Here is a 23,356-nt window from a genome sequence, read left to right on the forward strand (position 1 = left end):
CTTCTCCAAATTATGGAATACGCACACCCACCGTTTTACTAACCTCATTAATCAGGAACTGAAGCTGGATTACTGCAGCTCCGCTGTCATGTTGGCAGTAGCATTCAACTCCCGGCCGACCAAAGCTGAATTTGATCCCATTAAGGAATGACTGTTACATGTTTCACAGGAAAAGAAAAATATTATCGATATTACTAATACTAGGCTCAAAGAGGTTAACATGCTGCTTCTGGCTAGCATATTCAAATATTTAAACACATAGATGTAAACGGTCACCAAAAAAAAAACCAAACAAAAAACACGTGTAAACATCACAAAGCAACACAAAGGAGACGTACGGCCAATCTTATTTAGCCCCATGCAAAAAGAAAGCAATTGCATAATTTATCATAGGATCCTTATTCAATGAGAACACAGTTAATCTAAATAAACATTATGATCAAATACTTGATGGGCTAAAGGAGCTTTCTCGCCTTTTTCTTTATGAACGCTACTTACAGATCAAAGAAGAGCTGAATAATGCAAGGCATGTTAAAAAAACCTGCTATGACACAGATAAAGAGATCAGTAGGCAAATACTGAGGAGTCAGTGGCAAATTACGTACAACATAAATTTCCAGGATCTCTGTACCAAGATTTCCTGGATTTACACCAACAAGGAGATAACAAAGGCTTGCTCATTTTCCCTCCCACACATAAACCAGTCCTATACTCTCATAATGAGTATCAAACAGAAGAGGAAACAACACAGATTCTTTCTACTCTCTATACCTGATCGATTTACTCGTTTCAAAGACTCTGCATTTCAAGTTTGGTTATCCTATTTTTCTTCTGATATGAAATTAAGGAAATTCTCCCGAGACAGAAAAGACAGGAGACAGAAAAGTAACAACGCAACAAGTATAAATGAATTATGCAAAATAGTCAGTATTTCATTATTATAAAATGAGCTGGGTTGCTGGAGCATAATTTGCCAAAGAGCTGAACATCTCTTGCTTTAAATAGATAACTCAGTTTTTGGAAGAAGGGAAACCATTCCAAAGACACATGCAAAACAGGAGAAAAACATGTGCAATTTGTTCTCTCAATGTATACTAGAAAGTCATAAGACAGCAGAACTCTCACTCTTTCTGCAATCCTTCCATTTACTGAGGAACTGCTGACCAAAACAAAAGTGGATAAAAATACCCTCTTAAAAGAAAAGAAAAAGAAAAAGGCTATTAGGTGTCATGCAAATTAAAACTCAGAAACACACACCTCCTATTCAACCTTTAAACTAGGGAGACAAAACGTAGTGGAACTACTATGTGAACTCTAAGTCTTAGAGGCCTGGTTCAATATACAACATTATTTTAACTTTTAATTTTCAATTGTTTTACTCTCCTAAACTAATGAATTCATATAATATTCGGGTAAGTGACAAGAGATGTGCTAAACAGATGCTGAATAATCCCACATCCACCATAATACCAGCTTTCTTCTCCGTACAGAATTAGTAATTTAATTTTGTTCTGGCATGTAAGGGCTTAAAGAGCCAGCTTGCCTCACGTGTTTTTTCTTGTATTTTTTATTCTTATCAACATGGTTCCTGTATAAAGAGGTCAACTATATTTCACTGCCTTCACTGCCAGTGGATAACACTCAAAAAATTAAAAACAAGCTGAAAGGTTTGGGGGTTTTCCCTTAAATGATATTTTCTGAGTTTGTGTAGGAAGGTAAGTAATGTAAAAGCATGGCTTTCATATCAAATACGGACTGACTGCACAAATTACCAGGTAGGAAAAAAATTCCCCACAAGCAAAACCAGAAGTTTCAAAGTCAATTTGCTTCAGCCTTGCTCATGTTTCTGCATTCACTTGAATTAATTCCTCTGTGCAGAAATGGACACAAAGCATTTTGGAATGTGAAAGATCAGATGTTTACAGGAACCGAGTTTTAAAACTCATCAATTAACTGAAAAATATTTTTTATTTTAAACAGAAAATACAATTTTACATAGCGTAAAAGATTCCCCAAACTCCTCCCCTGAACACCAGCTCCCAGCTTAATTAAATATGTAATCCTTGTTCACTCCTCCTCCCCCCTACGTTATTTAGAAATGACTTAATAAAAAACTTGCCTGAAAACAAGTAGAATATGACCTGAAAAAATGGAAACATACAGTTTCCTCCAGTTACTCCAACCTTCACAAATTCTATGCTTCAATTTTTTTCTTCATGCACTTCTGATGCAAATATTTCTAGAAGCACTATTATAACTAGTCAATGCAAATTTCAATATTAAAAATACTTGAACTTTTTACAAAAGAATCCTTTAAAATTTTCCAGGAAATTTTCACAAGTCATTCCTGTTCAGAAATCAATAAATACGTAGCATTACGAGTAAGTCTACATAAGCTTTAAACGTTCAGTGCAAATTTCTGCTTTTTGACAAATTAGTAAAAGCCTCATAAGCATATCTGAAAATACAGTTTAGCCTCTTCTATCGCGCTCATGGTTATTAAAAAAAAGTCCCTGCAGCAAATCCCACTTAGTTCAGTTATCCAAGCTTTATCAGGACTTTGCTTTTTCACCTGGTAGCTAAAATTATTCTTCTCATTTCAAATTAGTATCATTCTCCTAACCACCATTACTCTTCTCCAAAGTACTGTAAAGCCTTCCAGTTGTGGGAGATGTTTGCTGAAGAAGTACATCACTTAAATACTGACTACAGAAAGATAATAATATATGCCCTCTTCAGTACTCTCCACACATTAAGCATTTCTCAAGATGACCAAATGAACGCCGTTCTAGGGAATGCAGTTTGTCCAATTCCTCTTGTGTATGTATGCTTAAGGCAAGAGAGCTCATTGTACTAAGCAGTGATCATCTACCACAAAGCAGTCCCTGAAACAAGCAAAAATTATAATGAATGATGACAAGATGGGCAAAGCATTTTCATTTTGAAGACAGGCAAAATTGTCTGCACAAAACCTAGAGTTGCTCTAGAGGAAACAGTTTGCTCAGACTAGTGCTTTAATCAAAGACCAATCTCTCCTCCTTCACTGCTAAGCATTTCTTCCTAATATTTCCACTGTTCCCTGCTCCAAATATGAACAAATAGGTTGAATTAACAGCTTCTCAGCTGCAGCTATGAATATTTTTTCTGTGTTCCTCAACGCCATTAGGAAAAAGTATCGCCCTGGCAAATACTAGCTTTCCATTGTTTCCACTACACTTTTTTATGAAAAAAAAAATCACGCAAGAGACAAAAGCCATGGCCGAGAGAAGGAACAGATAACATACTCGTATATTACTGCTCATTTTCCTAACTGCTAGAAGTGTAAGTCATACATAAGAAGAGCCAACAGAACACATATTTGTTCCAGATAAAATCTCAAAGCTAAGCGTGCACTTTTTTCAGGCAAAATTGTGGCATTTCATTTTCTGATATTTGAGTTATCCTTGCAAACAAATCTTTTTAAAAATTATAACTTCTCCACATAGGAGCAACTCAGAGCACATCTTCCCTTAGAAGTTACATTTTGAGAATGAGTATTAATCCTGAACTATGTATGAAAGTCTCAGAAAAGCAGTCGATTTTTTAAAATTAAACTTACTGTAGGTAGAGCTAAGGAATATCAGTGTTGTCCTTAGCTTCTGGTTGATCTATGTGACACAGAACACAGTTGCAAAAACTGCAGCTACCACCAATGCAATTTCTAGCATGGAGCAGTTATGAATATGAGACACATTGATAAAATAATTACCTTTCAAACTATACACCCAAATATGTACATCTTCATGTTATCACACTGCAATAAAGAGTTCTGATGGGACAGCACAAGATATAGACCATCTTCCTATATCAGATATGCCACTGTTATGACAGCTCAGGATTTTAAAGACAAACGTAAAAACGTAACAGCTTTTTGAATCTATTAGTAGATACTTTTCAAAACTGTAGGTGTAACACCTCACAGTATTTAAACGTGTAAAGAAACAGATCTTAGAAACAGATTTTTGCTACAGAGAGATGCAGTCCACTAATTTGAATCATGTACAAAAGACTAAGGGCAGTACCTTACTGCACAATATTCTTACGTATGCTAGTCCATACCATAAAGCTCTTTGATTACACTTGCATGTTTTACTATAGTCACTGCTATATAACAATTATCCATTTTACTCAATTAGCCACTGAATTATTATTCTAGGCAGTGAAACCACCACCTATTTTGCACACACCTTGATTGCGGTTCTCAAGAATTATCATAACACAGAAAAAACAATTGACGATGGTGAGATTTTCAAATTGCTTCAGGTATGTAAAGATTAAGCCAGTTTGGTATTACTCACCATTGCCAAAGTCTTGATACAATCCAATAACAACTTAAAAAGTAAATTAAATACTTAATTTACATCAAGTTAGAGTACTGCAAATCCTGGCGATACCTCTAAGCAGGATTAAAGCAGCACAAAAAAAGCTTCAAGTTCACATAATTTTTTCTTAAGTCTAGTTGTCAGTCTTAATTGCACCCAGAGCAAATCAGTACTATCACACGTACACACAAAAGCATGATCTCTCACAAATACAGAATTTCATAAAGAATGATCTTTCAGGAGATACAGCTATTTAACAAGGTTTAGAAGAGGTTTAAAAGAGGTTTATTCAAGAAACTAGGAAGCACCGCAGTTAACACTGTCTACAAAACTTTGATCCCTTTGATCCCAAGTCTTACCGACAAACACGGTAAAATAAAATCCACAGAACATTTTTGGAAGAGTTTTAAACTTCACATCAATCCTGATATGGTATCATATTACTGTTTCTGAGCAGCTACAGGTTTAGAGAATTTCTTCCTAAAACCGTAAGCCTATGTAGCATCTTGCAGCGTTTGTACTACTCAGCTAAGCAGGTCTTCATTCCTTCTCACGTTTCAGTATTTACATCTGCAAAAGTATAAAAATAATATATGGTAACATTTCATATCTGCTTTCCTACATGTAAGTGACAATAGGAGAAAAGAATGAACTAGCGCTTCTATTATTTATGTAAACAGTATTACAGCTTAAAATGCAACTGAATAATCAGTAAAACAACCAGTAACTCTTCTAAATGGAAGAATTCACTTTTACATATCCAATTGTGCTAAAACTCTTTTATCCAGAATTACAGCACTTCTTGCATATACAGACTTCATGTGCTCTGAATACTTTACTCTTATTTTACAAACTGGTCTCTGAAATACACTGGCTTTCTCACCTTTCTGGCCCCAATCTAAGTAATGGAAGAGGAGAAGAGAATTTGGAAGACTCATTTAAATTTCATCAAAATCCTGTGCAAATAAATCATCTATGTCCTCTGTGAAGAGTATAAGCTACTACATACTAGAGACTGAGGTTTTTAGAAGTGGAATTTATCATTACATTATTTTGCAGGATGCTTATATTATCCTCCTATCTTTTTCCTCAAGTGAAGAATAAAAAGGGGTGATTTTCAAGGAGGTGGTCTATCAGACTCAGCAATGCCTCACTGTCTTGCTATGAGCAATGAGAAACAACCAAAGGATAGTCATATACTAGCAATAATTTAAAATTTTACATTAAACATCAAATTTTGGACAAATTAGTAAAACATACTATAGGATTTCAAACAAGTTTTAGAGACCAAGCCCGTCCTTACCAAACATCAAATTATAAACCTCTCTGCTTATAATGTCACCTACTAGATAAACAGAATTGGGTATTTTTCTTATATTTAAATTCTAGAAGCTTTTCAAACTCTTATATTATTGGATACTACTGTAATTTCAAGTAGAACTTACAAAGTCCTCAAAACAGATATAGGAGAGTACAAATCGGTTCATAAAAAAGAAGAGCTGTTTTCACTTGTTATCCTTACTCTATCATCATCAGTTGCCAAAGCTAAAGGGTAGAGGGCTGAAAATTCAGCTAGTCAGCAACAGATACGCTCCATCGGCTTGAACAGAAAAGGAGGGGAAGAAGGGAGGTGAAGACACCGTGCAGCTTAAAGAAGAAATTCACATGTCATAGAAATGTATTTTTAAAGCATACATATCTGCTTCATCAATTTGACATCAGGTGCAGTTCAGAAAGAAGGTCATAAAATGTATTCAGATTTATACAACTAGTAGAACTTCAGTATTAGCAGCCCAACTCACAGACTGAGTGACAAGTGACTAGGTACCCATGCTGCACGACCACCGACCTTCCCCAGGTGTGCAGCTTCACAACCAGCCGAATTAAAGGCAGGATGCCCTTTCCAGTCCGGATTGTGTTCTCGTGCCCCTCTTTATAGGGCACTGAGTTTGCAAATGACAAGAATGGCCTTGATCCCAGGAGGTGGGGGTAGAGGAGGGCTTTGCTCGTTGATTTTGGTATCATTAGTAACTCCTCTGAGTTTTATTTAAACTTTACATTATTGATAATGTACTATCAAATTAACTCCAGGTTGTTTGGGGGGGGGGGGTTGTTTTGTTTTGTGCTTTTTTTTGTTTTAGTTCTTTCTAGACAGCTCCCAAACAAACTCATCACAGTAACACTAATTGAATCCTGCTGAGGAATACAAAAAAAGTGCGATGAAACAGAAAGATCTGCATTAAAAATAAGAGGACTTTTTCTTTTTAAAAAATGCAAAAGATGTATGACTAAGAGAAAACTTCCTAACTTTTAAAGGTATAACAAGGGAGAACTGTTCACTAGCTTGAAAAAGCAACTTCCTCTTGGTGGGAAACCTTGAAAGGCAAGTTTAATGTTCTTTACTTTTTTAATATTCAATTACAAAGCTTTTATTTCTGCATTCCAAAACCAGGGAAGGGGGTGCATCATAAGCATGACTTAAACAACGGAAGGACAAAACTAAGAAACATTACTACATTCCTCTGACATTCAAGAGAAGCTGAGCTTGTATCTGGGGGCATTTTTTCCCCCCTTTCCCCTCTCCTCCAAGAGGACAGAAGCTCCAGCTTTCTCCAAGATCACCTCCAGGGAGAATGACAGCCAATTGCCCTCTGCCTCACGGCTCTCACCTGCCTGCTGATTTCCCCGAAACAAAGAGCTTTCAATGAGCAAAGCTGCAGGCAGAAGAACAGGCAGCTGGACGAAGACGAGACAGGCTTCCGCACAATACAGACCACGTTTACTCAGGCAAGATTTCTTCCTGAAAAGAGCAGCCAGGCTTCAGAGCCACCATCCTCTTTGGGAGCTGACTAGTTTACTGCTTTGCTAGCAGAAGTAAAGCAGTGGCATCTACACCTCAATGCGGGAGTACAATTAACCTTAAAACTGACATTAAGTTCTTCAGGTAGGAATAACATCAAATTACCAACAATAGCTTTTTATGAAATGCATTTTCTTACTGCCAGCTAAGGAGAATGAGAAAAGAAAATGGACATCAAAGAAATGGGATGAAGCAAGAGAAAGATTTCAGAATCAGACAGTCGGAATACACTGGATGCAACTCCTGTATGTCAAATATAGCACTTGCTGAATTAGCTGATATCTAGATACAGTTTGACCTGGTCACTTGGAAAGAAAAAAAAGTCAATGTTATGCATTATATTTGGAAATAAAACCAAGCCTCCCCAGGGAGTAAAGACAGACAACTTCCAGGCAATGAGAAATCTACATCCAGCTTCCTTCCAATACTTATGAGGATGAAAATGCAAGCCACTTGATAGAAGAAGAAGAGATTGGTATCTCAGTGCCGGAAGGTTACCAAAAGCTTTTTCCTTCCCTTGAGAGAAGGGAAAATAAGGGTGTGGAGGGTGGGGGTAAGACAAGGAGATAAATTGCAAAAGACCATTTACACACCAAAAGATTGGAAAATGCATTATATTTTTCTCATTTATTAGGAACTTTAACATTAAAAAAAAAGTTCCCAAAGTGTTTCTGTTAAAGAAAGTGCATTGAGTGTTCAGCAGTATATTTTTAAAATTACACTGAAGGATAAGAAGCTGCATTCAGACAGTTTGTGTTTCTCCAAAAAAGTGTTAGAGATGTGTTATCACTAAATTATTTGATACTATTTGAATTCCGGAGCTATGTCTCCGGACACTCCAAAGCATTTGTGGCTTCCCAGAGGAAAAAACAAAATACATTCACATCTCCTTTGTCCTATTTCTGTTGGAGGCGGAAGGAATCAACTAATAGATACGGTACTCAAATAATTCACGTTAGACCTTAACGTTAAAAATGTCGTATTAGCTTAATGGATTACAGCCAACAACTACCACTTTTGCTACTGTCACTTTAAAATGCTGCTGAACTAAGGCCTATACAAGCACTTGGAATCAGAATTTTTCAGCTTCTAAGCCAGCGACAGATAACATTAGAGCCTGTATTCATGCAGGCTATCTTTCCTAGAGTATTCACCTTGTTTAAAAAAAAAAGCATTCAGCTCCTTTAAACCTCAGAAGCAAATAGATTCAGTCTTCTCTTAAAAATCTTAGATTAAAAAGTTTACTTCGAAAGTAAAGGAGATCTACTTGAAAAACACCAAAGTACATAGACCTCAGTTAAAGCTCATTATCCTGTTTCTCTATACAGGAAGATGCAGCAATTTAAAAGCAAAATAACTTTTTTTGGCTTAAATTAGACTGAGTCTTATGCTTCAAAATTTTAAAAATTGTTAAACTAATTCGCATAGAAACTGATTTGCAATGGACAGCAAGTCATTGCATCTGATTTATTTTCTACCAAAGATAGGAGCTAGGAGTCAAAATGCTTCATGTTAAACTTCACAGTTACTTATAAAAATATGTACAAATATAGCATTTCCCAAATGGCTATCAAAAGTGCCATGAAATTTTCTGCAAAGGTGGTATTTGGTAGACATTTTCTCATGAAGCAATCTTTCCTCAGAAAGAGATGTAAGTAATTAAGTAGTACAAATGCAAACAGAATTAAAAATCCATGATGTAAAATCAAGCAGGAAATCGAATTTAATAAAGTTTCCATATGCATAATTCACAGACAGCAAAGCATGCTGTTGAACAAAGAAGGAAAAACATCAATTTAGATTAAACAACAAGATGTTTTCAAACAAAACTAACAATGCTACAGGTTTTCCTTGATTTTACTCATCTTGTTCTCTGAGAAAACATATCATTCACGTGTAAGCCACCCCTACTATTTGGGCCTAAGAGCTGTATTTCAGCACTAGTGCATGCATCACTAACAATGCAGAAGAGAAGACTAATCTGGAGCCTTTTTTGGATATGGGAGGCAGGGAAAAGGGCAGAAGACAAGGGAAAAAAGAAGGAAATTACTACAAACACATCTGCATAACAGTTTACATATACAAGATTTATTGAAATCTTGTATAACCTGCTAAAATTTTTGGAAAGACTATATACAGAAGAGTAGGAGGAGGAGGAAGTTATTAAATAATCTGAAAGACCTTTATCCAAATTCAGAGGCAAACTTTGTATTGTTGCACACTTTCCAGTCATCTGTCATCCATTTAAACCAGTTTAATTTTAGTGTCAATTTTTAACATATTATTATAAATATCCTACCTCATCTATCTTTTGGTATCATTTGCTATATCACAATATTAATAATTAAATCAAGCTTCTTCTCTTATGTCTATAGCTTCTTGGCCAAGACTAAAAGCCATTCTACACTCCTAGTACTGAAAAACACTTCAGGGAAGAACAGTATCTCTTCTCCACGTCCAAATATTTTGTGCAGACATTGCCAATAGCAGCATTAACAAATAAGACATGCTACACTAGATGTTAAGTGAATTGTTATATACCTATTTGGTTTAAATTATGACAGCATATGAAGAACCATTGACATTAGCTAATAAGAAGGACAATTTAATGTTTTCCAAGAACATAGCCAGCCCTAGCCCAATCAATTACTGTCTGTCAACGCTGCTTTTTGATTGCATAGCAATTCCTTGGTAGGTCCAGAAGCCTCTCTCATTCCCCATTTTGAGGAACAAAGAACGATCTAAAATACTTGCCTTGACTCTTGCCTGCCAAGCAACTCCTCTTCAGTTACTTATAAGACACACAATAAGAGATACTAATGACGAATGACTACTGATGAAAAGCAGTGTCTTCTAAGACCAACTTGGTTCAAATACAGCCTATCCTTCAGCCCCCTCCCTCCAACCTGAGCGGTAGCTAGTCTGGTTTCACTTGTAGTTTCACACAAGTGGAACACAAGTTTCACTTGTTTCTCATTAATCCTTTAAATCTTTTTGTCCCCAAGCAAGACCCCAAGCACCATTACCACTTAGGTAAGCTATGCTTCCTGGTTTTTCTTCTGACCCTCTCCCATCACTCAGTTATTATTTCTCTCCCCTTTCAGAGAGGTTGCTATTCTCACTCATAGGTCATCTATGCTTTTGGCACCAAGGCCTTATTTTCCAAACTAACTATTAATCTCATTTAATTCTTCTCTTATCCCAAAGCAGGTTTTGCCCCATCCTTCACCTTTGTTATTTAATTTATCAGTCTTCAGATATCCACTTTCACTCACTTGCATTTTTACCTTTTCTCAGCTGTGAGAAAGAAGGCATAAAAAGCAAGTGATAAGAAGCAAAAAAGCATAAAAAGCAAGGCATAAAAAGCAAGTACACAGAACTAAAAACATTATCAAGACAAAGTGCTAGTAGGTCTAGCTGTAGAAAAGGAGACTAACTTCAGCTAGCCTTTAAGGGTAAGACTTAAAAATTTGTTCACGTGTATGAACGTCTCCCCCAAATTTTGCTGTGGTCTATTTCTCAGTAGTGACATTAGCTTTCCCTTCGGATAGCTAAGTGTTGAAGTGTTCCTTCAACACTTAACTTGTGGATGAAGCTCAAATCCACCCTTCTGCTTCCCACACCATTTTGTACTAGATCACTGATGTAAATTACTCCTCCCAAACAATCTTTGGAGAAAGTTTAATTCATCATCAGGATTTTTATCAAGATTTTAATGCAAGTACAGCATTATTTTGGTCTTAGATAGACTTTACTAGCAGAGTTGCTGAAGAGATTAGAGAGATAAAAAACATAGGTACCAACACTTCCACCATGCAAACAAAAAGCAGAAACCAGTATCTAAGAGCTTGATTGACGATCTAAATTCACCTCTCTACCTATACCAAGTTGACATGATAATCTATGCCCCCAACTCATATTGGTAGTGGTCACAAACTGGAACATCTTCCAAAAACCTGCTCACAAGCAATGCTGCTGCTTTTTCAATATTTCAGTTAATACTGTGTCTAAATCCTAATGCCGACATAATGCAATAAATGGGTCTCAGGAGAGTCCCCCAAAGTCTGCCAAAGGCACAAACAGAGAGACATCCTAAATCTTCTCCTCTCAAAATAATACTTAAGATTTTAAAGCTAGCCACAGACAGACAGAAACCATCACAAACTATCCTCTTAATGCTAGTCTAGGTATTACATCATACAGTCCTTATAAACCTAGTGTTTCCAATTTTCTATGACGCCTCCTTTATTTCTACTCTGGTGATTTGCAAAACTAGTAATTACATTTAAAAAACCAAGAAACTTACTATTTCAATACTACTCAAGTAGTAGTGAACATTTTATAGAAGCTTAGCACAAAATTATTATCACAAATGAAAAACTAAGGTACAATTTAAGCAGTTCAGTAGATGGCACCCTTCCACCAAAGTCAAGAGAGGAAACTATGTCCTCACATAAACCAAGGGGGTACCGGAGAGCTGGAATCCATATTTTTAATATGTAAAAATTAAACCTATTTGCACCCACTCATTGGAGTGTTCCTTAATTTTTTGTAGTTTTCATAGAACTTGAAAAAATAAGGCTTATTACATGCCAGAACAGTAACAGCCATTAGTACATTTTGCTGAAATGCCTGAAATTCTAGTTATCTATTTTGTCCACACTTTTATACACATACTTCCATTTTATACCACAAAAACAGCAGCATATTAGTGTTGCGTTAAATGGTATTTTTGTGGCTTTTGTTATCAGAGAGGTAATTTTAAATAGATTACTATAAGGCTGACGTTGTCCCTAGAAGTTGCTTATGCAACCTTAATTCAGTATCCGCTCAAATGCTTTAATGATCATTTCCTTTAAAACGTTTATGTGGTATTTCAATGTCACTAGTACATATTTTGTATTAATTTAGTTTAAACTTTATTAAGAAGTGACAAACAGAGCTAGATCCTCATTAAAACAATCTAAATTATGTTGCCCGATAAAAAACATACTAAAATATCCACCATGCTGAAATTCAGTGAAGTGAAGCATAGCATTAAAAATAACATCTCCCATTCCATTATTATCCGTCTCTTAAAAGCTGTTACAGACGGCACCTTAAGATCCCTGTACCATGGTACTTGAGAGCATCGGATGGGTCATTTTCTTGGCCCCAGGAAGCGCGTTACTCAGCAGTGCTAACACAGCTCCCATGAGAGTAAAAACACAGCACTATCGCTTTGCACAGGCTGTGAAATCTAAGAAACAAACAGCTTTTGCTAAGATTGGGTAGGAGGGAATTCATGCAGCGCTATGAGATTTCTAAGTATCCACAGCCCAATTTAGGATTGTAAAAGGACTGAAAATACAACACTGTCTGAAAAGCACAATCCAAGGTAGTTTTGATAAACAGACTGCCTGCAGTTTTTCCAGTTAGCACTTTATGTACTAGATGGAGGTAAGCTACTACGTTGCAAACCTAGCTTCTTTAGAAGTAAGATTTTTGATACCTCAGATGATCTGTTCCTGTTTTAGCCTTGTGTACCTTCAGTGCCTATCAGATTCCAAATAACATCTGATCTGTATTTAAGATAGTGCTCGTCAACCCTAAACCTACAAGAATGTTTCCGTTAACCTGTTTTTCATCTCCTAGTAATGGAGGCTGAAGATCTATTTCAATGAAGTTTGACAGAGCAGAAGTTGTCTTGCAGATACTACTTCCCTGTAAATTTTATGAAGTCAGGAAGCTGAGATGGGAAAAATCCAGATTAGGCCCATATTCCATCCAAGAGGGAAAGGTGGCAGCATCCTAAAATAGAGGCTCTGCATAAAAAGCTGCAATAACAGAAAACACTTCAAAAATTGTTACACACAGGGCAATTCTACCACAAGACACAGAGCTATATGATACCAAGTTTCACAGATGAAATGACTCAATTTTTCTTTTCTCTAGCTAGAAGTACCCAAAATAACGACTATCCATCTCCTTCAACTCACTTCCTATAACCAAAACTGTTCCAGTCCCAAAGAAAGGGAAAAATCTCACTTTTTTCCTATGACAGCAAATGAACTTGAAAAACATTATACACTGCAAACCAGGGTTTCAAGCCCTTCTGAGATGCAGAGCTATACCTCTTTATGCCGCTTGACCCTTCCAAAGGTCCTCTGCAATCCTGCAAGCCAATTGAAGTTTCTAGAAAAGATTCTGCAAGAATCGGACTGTCTTCAAAACGCCGGCACTGAAATTTAGCAGACAGTTTGACTTCAGGTTTAAGAGGAGTAAGGGAAAGGTCACAAAAGAAGAAAGAAGGAAAGCTGAGAATGTGACTACACTCGCTGCAGAGTCATGGGAAGGCTGCAGAAGTACAGACACTAGTTGCAAGTGTTGTCATCTCTCTCACTACCACCCTGTTCCCCAAATGCCAACGGCAAGGCATTCTCAGATCTCTCCCCATGCTCCCTTCCCCTTTTTTAACAGTAAGGAAACAGAGGGGAAGATAAGCAGCAAGGCTGCTCAAAGGTTTACCTGAAGAGAAACCCAGTCAGATTCCTCAAAAGAATTTTATCTTAAAGATCACAATTGCTGAAGCACAAAACTAAGGATTATTTAGATCGTTTTTGATCAATTCAGTTCCCAGTGGAAGAGCTGGCAATTATTTACAGATGAGAACCATTCCAAGAGAGGGAAATGACTACTTGTGTAGTTACATGTTATAAGTATCATAAAAATTAGCAACCATACATCTTCCAGAAAAGTAATCTAGAGCATCACTAGTCTCAGGACTAAACCCAAAAAACAACACTGTTTCAGATAGATCAAAATAGTCCAGAGCTTCATGGAGGTTTTAATGTGACAGCCTAAGAATGAAATTATAGAAGTCAGAAGTCCCACCTTCTCTTCAAAAACTCTCAGCTGTGGAAAACAGTGCTGCCAGCAATGCCATAACACAGAGCTATCCACAGGCTCAGACAAAGGAAAAATATTCTCTGGATCAGAACCCTTCATCTGACCTCAAGATGTTTTTAAGTAGCAAATACAGATCTTTGATGTGGTATACCAGTATTTTAGCCTTGTCAGTTCAGACCTGTTTTAAGTCTGGACAAGATGCACTGATAAAGTATAATTCACCATTTAGAATGCTTCCATAAAAAAAACATTGTTTTAGCTTTTGAATGCTGGACGTTTTTCCTACTCACCAATAAACAATGAGAAAATAAAGTTACAATTAGTTTTGAAAGCTTACTTCTGTAACGCCTTTCATCAAAAAAATATAAAAGAGGAAACTGTCGATGTAGCTCTTAAGCAACTCATTAAAAGTTGCAACATAAAGAGGTCTTACATATGCTTTTGCATGGTAAGGAGCAAAACCACTGGTGCCTCAGATACAACTTGGAGCAGTGAACATTTAAAAGTTGTTGTGTCAGACTTTCCTCTTAAATATTTTCAAGGAAAAAAAAAAAAGAAAATCTCAGAAACAAGGGGGAAACTGCTCGTTCCAAGATCTGGGAAGAAAAGTTCAAACAGCATAAATACCATCTTTACAGGATACCAATCAAAATTTATTTCCTCTTTCAAATGTTAGCATAGTAGAAGAGCAATCATTTAAACATGAGCAAGAAAACCCATTTTGAACAAACAGTTGTTGGTAGCTCTACGTGAACTGAAAATACTGTTTCAAGAAAAGGATTAGATTTCAATATTAAATTCCACCTGAGCTAAACTGAAGTCAAACATGCATTAACATAAAGCTAATTGTATTTCCCTATACAAAAAGAGAAACTTCCCTGGGTCAACTGCATGCAGAAACACTGTATTTCTTTAAAGTGTGGCAAGTTTGGAAATGCTTTGGTTGCGGCTGGGGTTATTTCATCTACTTGTGCATCCAGCAGCTATGGAAACCTGTTTGGTATGGTAGCAGAGCAACGTGAATTTTGATTATTGTACATTTTTCCCATGAATGAACAAGGATCTCAATACCAGTCTCCAGGACCTTCTAGGGCATAACTGTTGCACATTCTGAACCAGCTAGTTCCAATATGGCCTGGAGAATAACAAACCAATGACTTTCCTGTATTTAAGTGTAGTTTACTGTATTCAGAAGTAGTTTATTCTGAAAATGGATTATTTTTCCAGTATTGTACATGGCTGTGCTTTCTTTGGAAAGCACATGTGAAAAGTCACACAGCAGTCATGATTTGAGGCTTTCTGTAATATTCCAAGTGACAGCCTCATCAGCAAAGCAAGGTATAGATGAAGTTACCATAACATAAGTGTATATAACTCTGAACTACTATGACAAAAGGTTTTCAGCATTAACAATGAAGGCATTTCAAATGAGGTCTCAAAGAAGTTTTAGTATAGAGCCTTCCTATACGAGTCAATATTTTTACTACTGTGCATGACGAAATAAAGTGTACACCTCCAGGGTCAACGGGCAGACCAAACCGGGTATTAGATTTCACTACCGCGAGTCTATCAAGCTTATTCTGAAGTCTACCAGAAAGGGGGCAACAAACAGACAAACCCTTGAATGCAATATTTCAGATCGTTCTCATGAATACACACCTGAGAAATGACTAGGGACATAACAATACTCCATAAAACAATGCACGGAGTGTAATTTAACTCCCTACTTAACAGTAGGAAGGCCTGGAGTATGCTTAAGGTGCCATATTTCAGTACAAGGAGACAAATGTGAGAGTATCCTGAGGAGGACAAAAAGAACGTTAAGAAGCTTGAAAACTACAACTGCTTAGGAAAGGCTGCAAGATGTAGGCCGTTTAATCAAGAATGACAAACCTGGAGAGTGTGTAGAGAATAGGGAATTACTATGCTGTAACAAGACTGGATAGTCAAGACAAAAAAAAAAAAGTTTGAACAGAATGAAGCCCCCTCCCTACCCCAAAGCCACATACGACACATGAATTTGATCCCCCTGAATCAGAGAAGAAAGAGGAGAGAGTTATTAGACCTAGATCACTTGGGATGGCCTCTTACAGCATGAACACATTCTTGGAAACTTTATTCATGAACGAGAGCTACAATACAAGTGACAGAGGCAGGACAGTACAAAAGCACATCTGAAGACAATGAAACAATATTTTTGAAGAACCATTTGATGAGAAAAATCAAAGTCACCTACAAACACTGAAAACTTTATATGTCTAAGATAAAGAGAGAGTTAACTAGTTTTTGAAAGACAAGCAGAGATTCTTTCTATTAACTGAAAATTCCCTGTCATTCAAAACAGCAACTATAAAAGGAACAATCTCATAATATAATCTCTTCACATACAAACGAAAAAGGAATGTTATCTAGTGGACTGTTGTGAGAACGCACTAAGAAGTTTTATTCTATTCAAGATGATCATGATGGGCTGACACATGCATTGTGGTCAAAAAAGGAAAAAAAATGGTGTGTCAGGTGGCAATTTTCTCATAAAATGTCTACTAATGACGACAACCAGAGAAGTAACACACCAAGTAATAGATACGGCCATCACAGAGCTACTAAGATACTTCAGGATGCTTGATTTTTTAAAAAGTTCTTATTAGAAGCTGAACACAGTACATTTATAATGAATGCCTCTGTATCACTCAAAGAATGTACTTACTCTGATCATCCTTAAAGGTACTTTTACACAGAACTCAGCTCTAGTAATACGCTAAAATGACACTAACAACTGCAATTCCCAACAAAGTTTTATCAAGCCAGAAGTAAACTCCCCCAAAATTATGTCTACATTTGTATTAACAGTTAAAATCATATTCCTTTTAGTGGACTACAATTGACAATGAGAGGCACCAGTATACATAATTTTTAATCTGAAGAGGGTTTTCTACTTAGTTTTATTTTTGTTGAACAGATCACGTGGACAAAGTATTCAAACATAAGTGATTTAGCTGCTTTGTAACTGAAATTTGCTGATTCTTAAGTTTGACAATACATATTATTTCAGGAATATTTTGTAAGGATCGTCCTTCCAGATGACATTCCCTACAACAAGCAAGGTTAGATTCCTAAAAATTCCAATTCATTACTCTGTAGATTAGAAAAGCAAGCGTTAATAACATCTTCTATTTCAAAGTCGCATAGAACTACTGTAATAAGATACAAGTTTTAAAAACACCATGAAGTTTTTCCTCAAAACTTACTCAATATCAATGGTTTCTGAACTGGCTTAACATACTGTGTTCAAACTGCAATAGTAATCTCAGCTACAGATATAAAAAAAGCTGAAGGCAGAGAACATTAACAATACTGTTGAATAACTTTACAGTTAAGGAATTTGCTCTGACAGGGTTCAGTCAGACTAAGATCACAGGAACTACTGCACTGGGTCAAACCAAAGGTCCATCCTGCCCAATACTATGTCTTCTACAACAGCAAGAGGAAATGCAATTTAAGCAGAGCATGCAAGGCCAGCCACTTTTTGCAGCCTATTCCCTTTCTAATCCTAAACCAACCACTACTGCTGGATTACAGATATTAGGGGACAAACGCCCACCTAGTCCTTTGAGCATCTATTTACAGAATCACTGCCTGTGAATTTGCCTGCTCTCCTCCTGAATGCACCAATATCTGCATGCACAACTTCTGTGGCAACAAATTCTAGAATCTCACTATCATTGTATTCAAATAAAAAAATGCTTTCTTGCATCTCTTTTAAATCAGTCTCATACTACTTTAGTGAATGCCCTCTAGTTCTTACACTGTGGGAACTGCTGACAGCTCAGCATTCATTTTATCCACTGTCCTCCTGATTTTACAACCCTTGATCATATTTCCCTTCCTCAGACTAAGGAGATAAAGCACTTTTAATCGTCTTATAAGGCAGCTGCCCTGTTCTCAATCATTTCAGTCTCCTTCCCCTAACTCCATGGCATCTTTCTTAAAATGCAGACACAAGATCGAAACACAGGACTCAAGATATGGGCACACCAATGTTCTATGTGATAGCAAAATGATGCTTTGTTTCGGTCACCAGGCTCTTCCAAGTTATGTGGGGGGCACATTTGTTAACAATAAACCAAAAAGCCAAGTCTCACGAGTTTGGTTAAAAGAAAAAAATATATTTGCTAATCACTGATTTGAAGCCTTGTACTTTGATTACTGTGACCATTACATCTCAGTAAAGATCTAGGTTAAGCTATTTGCCTTTAGTATATAATACACACTATAGATGTATAATATTTAGTGTATTACATACTATATAGTATATTAGATACATAGGTAAACATATTATATTCAAGTAAATACCAGCTTGAACTCAGACAAGTGAATTACTATAAAATTATATCCAAAACTTATGAACTGAACATCTCATTTGTATTCCTGGAATTGAAATAGTGTCTCTCAAGTTTCTACAGGTTGACAAGGAATGGATTTCTCCACAGTCCTGAAATAGAGGAAGACTACATTCATAAAGGACAACCCAACTTTCAGAGTTATGAAAGCCTGCAACTAGGTAACAATCAAACACCTATTTGGGGGCGGGGGGGAGCGTGTCAAAATAACCTCTTTAATAATGGTTTCACCAAGGTAACAGCTAAATTATTTAGGTATTCTGCCCATGTCAGGGTACACGAGACATAGAGGAGTTAAGGTCTTTTTTGAGCACTTAGGGTAGGAGAGCCTGTCCATATCTTACCAAATGATAAGGGTTTCTTCCGTCTACTGGAATGAAATGAGATCGGGACATCTCTAGCAGCCAGGACCCATTTGCCAACTGAAGACGATGATCACCACTAGCGCTTATTGTGCCAAGGAAGAAGAATTTACCCTCAGGTGCAATAGCAGTAACAGCCTCATTTTCACAAGCAGCTATTTTACAATGGAGAAAATCCATCAAGATGATGTTTTTTTAGTGACTACCTGATATTTATATTTAACCTATACACAAACACATTTCTGGCCCCTTTGCGCTGTAATCTCTGATATTAAAATAGAGCTAGCTTTAAATCAAAACTTTGGGGAAAACACAGGTCAGTTGTGCTACAAAGCACCAGGCCAAAGAGATAATGCACTAATAAATTGAAACAACAATCACTGAATTCTTAAGTCATAGCTATATACCATCTGTCATACATCTATCTACTTGCAGATCACTAGAGGATGGCTTTTACTTCACTAGAGTTGTATGTATGTGCAAACTGCTGTAACAGAAGCCTTTACGGCTCCTAGTGCTAGCACAACTAGACTGAATGAATTACAACTAGCTTTTCTGCAGTAGATAGGAAGTTTACTAAGTTTCAGTCAATTTACCTATAGAAATCTATAGAAGGTAAAGAAGCTGCACAAATTTTATAAAAAATTTGGTCTGAAGATAAGAAAGACCTTTGCACAAGATACTGTTTTGCACAAGATACTAACAAAGTACTGGAATTGCTTCTGGTGACGATAAGTTAAAATGCAAACCAGCAGAACATTTTGTAGCTGAACTTCACTGTCACAACATGCTGATGTGCTTTGCTACCCCCAAAAGGCTCTCCCACTGGGATCTGCCAGCGGAAAGAAGACATCATCTAAAGTTATCAAAGTTTGCTTAGGAAATACCACTTCCTCCCCACAATATTTTTTACCCAAAACAGCATTTATCTGATCTGGAAGTTATTAACAACATGTGCATATGCAAGAAGAACAAGCAGTTCTTCTTTAAGTTACAGTGGTTAAATAGCTCAAAAGTTGAGTGTTTTTTATCCTTTGTTACTCAAGTCAGAAAAGAAACAACATTGAAGAAGTTAAACTACTGCTGGGTCTTCCTTAAAGCATTCTTTAAAGCATATGCAAGTTTGATTCTATGTTACATATTATTTTACTATTTCCTTGAATACTAACATAATTGTACTTCTTATATTCACCATACTTCCATAGGTAACGTCAAAAGAAAAGTTACAATAGTCAAGTCATAGGCAGTCACATCTACTACAGAGAACTGCAAAAAGTTTTAGGACCTATTTCTTTAACTGAAAGAAGTGAAAACAAAACAACCTTAAGAATTGCAGTACCCTATGTGAGTGGCTGTTATTTGAATAATATTCTCAGTGGTCTGCAGCCCTTATGAAAACATAGTCTTATTACTAGTACTGTCCCTATGTACTTAGGGAGGGGAGCTACTCAATCTATTTTCCCTAGCTTATTAACATACCAGAATTTCTGTCAGAGATTGTTTCCCACCTAATTATTTTAAAGAACGAGGGGGTATTCACCAGGTAAAAAAACGTGAGTTCCAGTCTCCAGGTTTTGGCTGCTTTCCTTGTTATTTGCCATTTAAAGGTGGCTCTGAAGCTAATCTCATTGTGCCAATTCACTACGTAAGTTTGGAAAATGTAGTAAAAGGCAATGTTGCAAAACTTGTTATGCACACCATTCTGCACATAAACAAGCATCACTGAAGATCAATAACTAAATTTCTAATACCAACACTACAAATTTCAGTCAAGAATGGTTTTCAACTGTGAAGATGAACATCTGCTCTGTTTTAAAAGGTAAGATTGGATAGAGCATATGCTAAAGAAATAAAAGTATGTTAATCCTATCAGTTTAACATAACTTGGAATTATTTTCTCTTTTTCCCTAACGAGCAAGTAGATAGAAGAAAATTACTTTTGTCTATTTGCTGTGGCCTAAGAGACGGTCTTACTAGGTGGGAAAGAGACCGGACCTTTAGCAGAAAAGGCTATCAAAAATATCAAATGCCATCTGGATTACTTCTTTAGTTGGTCATTCTTGCAGTGCCAAATATTTCATCTCAATGTGAACCAAAGATCAAATAACGTTAATCAAATATGTTCAGAGAAAATGCCTGGAAGCAGCTTCAGGAGGCTAACGTAATGCATCCCCCTTCTTGAATTGAGATGAATCACACAATAAAATACTAGCTTCCTAAGTAGGAGTACAGAGTCCTTGCTTCCTTTGGATCTGCATCCTTTCTTTAGTTCCCTGGTTTCCAAGGTTAAGACAGCCCTGGTGAACACTTTTCACAGGAATATAGGAGCAGGAGGAGACAAATTGTTCTTGCAGAATCCATGGGAGAGACCTCAAAAGGTGAGTCTAGTCTACTGCGTTTCTTGGTGGGGAAGCTAACAGTGTCTCTCCCTCCTTTCTCCAGTTGTACTTGCTGTCATGAAAGGGTCGGTCTGTCCAGTTTGAGTAGGGCAGGCTAAGAATTATTCCTGACATGAAAGAAATAGTCACTGCGATTAGCTCAATTTTAGAAGGAAATCAAGCTTCAAGTTGCAGAAGCAATAGAAAGCAAGTTTTATTACCTTTAAGGTATTTAAGAAACAAAATCCCATGATATTCAGTAAAACTAATATAGAAAAAGCAGCCTTTAACTATTTCTATCCAGCTACAAGTCTTACTCTCTGAAGAATAGTGACCGAGTAGCTGATTTGCAAAATGCAGCACTTCAGACTGCACAACACTTTGTCAAGTATTTCAACCTTAGCTTCACTGCAATTATGAACAATTTGAGTTTCAGATGTTTTAATTAGCCTGATCAGCATTAGCTAACATTGCTCAAAGCACTTCATCTTGCACTTTATTTTCCCATGCTAACAGAAAAGATGCATTCCAAGTTTCACACTCATTTGCTACTCTTGAGATTAAGATAATAAGCTTCAAATGAAAGAAAAAAATCCCTAAGTACAGAACCACTAATGCAGAGTAGAATTACTGAAGACAAATGACTAGGAAAGCCCTATCTCTGAACTTCAATGAAAAATTTTGACTAATACAGTTTAAGAGTGAATCTTAATTCAGCAATTGATATACCTCCCTCTATAGCAGCACTATCAATGTCCAGCATCCATATTTCTAAAGAGAAGCTCATGGATCCAGAACAGACTAGGTCTTTGCAGGAAGTGATTCAGTTTGAACTACCACCACATAGTGAACTACCACCACATAGCAAGACTATCTTCAAGTTGTACAAACCTCACACGTAAAAGCAGTGATTTGGAATTGCTTACCAAAGAGAGATTCTGACTCTAAGAGAGAGTCCTCTTCCCTTGCAGCAGAAATATCAAGAGGTGTTCGCCAGATCAGACTAAAAACTAGCCATTAAAAAAAATTAAGTTGCATAGAAAAAGTGCTTTCATGAAAGCATTGCAAAAGCAAGATGAATTCAGGACGAAACTCTGGAGGCTGAAAGAACTATTACACAGTTTAGAAATGTACTAAATAAGGAGGTATGCTACTCTATTGCAGTCCTCGTTAGTGCAACCTCTGTTTTAGCTATTTTCACAACTGTATTTTAAGCTAGGTTTAAATTCAGTGATGCAAGTATTGCTGCCAGAGACTTGAATTATGTCATCAGACTTTCACCTGTCTCCACATTAGAAGACAACGGCACTAGTAACTGAAAAGTAGTAGTAACTCCTTGGTAATCACGTAAGCTATATTATTAGCAAGCATCTATGATAGAAGACTTGACATGAAAGAGGTCACCTGAGCATAATCAGTTGACCTAAATATTAAGAAATTACCATAGCCCTGATTAGCATTCAAGTATCAGTTCTCATGACATAATTCAAGCCTATGGTTCAACACAAAGTGAGCTTACTTTAAAAGCTGCTGAAAGATAGACTACTGGCAGTAAGCAATGCACTCTCATACACAGACTTGGTTAACAAGTACAACAAACCACTTCTTCCTCAGGCCAGCAGACAAATAAATACACTTTATATTAAAGAATAAAAACTCTGAAGTAAAGCCTTGCCTGCTTAACCAGGTGTACTTTGAAGGGCTAATTATAAATTATATAAACTATAAATTATATTTTTCCTCCCAAAACATAATAAGCCACAGCAAGAACAGCAAAAGGAAGAGAGAAAATCCAAGAGACTGGAAGACAGAGACCTATTACAGCATTTACTCTCTCAAATTACTAAGGCATCCCTCTCAACTGTGAAGCCATTACCAGATGGTTAAGATTAAGGACTAGGAGAACTGTTCCCAAAATCCAAGTTCTTCGGTTCTGTTGAATTTCATACACAATGTAACAACTTGCAAGCCTGATTTTTGTTTTTCATTGAGATGGCACCTAAATAATCCTACCAAACCAAACACAGTATGGAAACCCTGAGAAATAAGGCAGGTTTTTTGCTGTTTCAGAAAAATGAGGAAAAAAAGAAAGATTCTAGAAGTGCAA

At 36.7% G+C, this 23,356-nt stretch overlaps 1 protein-coding gene across 9 annotated transcripts in view; it reads right to left on the reverse strand.

Moving 5' to 3' along the window:
• Nucleotides 1-23,356, reverse strand: part of STXBP5 (syntaxin binding protein 5) — a 112,344-nt gene that overhangs the window by 79,483 nt on the left and 9,505 nt on the right. For all 9 annotated transcript variants that reach the window (XM_068938795.1, XM_068938804.1, XM_068938803.1 and 6 more), the window contains exon 3: nt 44-125. In XM_068938795.1, the coding sequence (XP_068794896.1) occupies nt 44-125 (82 nt within the window). The remainder of the gene's footprint in view (nt 1-43; nt 126-23,356) is intronic.

The sequence above is a fragment of the Struthio camelus genome, chromosome 3 (assembly GCF_040807025.1).
Source record: "Struthio camelus isolate bStrCam1 chromosome 3, bStrCam1.hap1, whole genome shotgun sequence".
Lineage (NCBI taxonomy): Eukaryota > Metazoa > Chordata > Aves > Struthioniformes > Struthionidae > Struthio > Struthio camelus.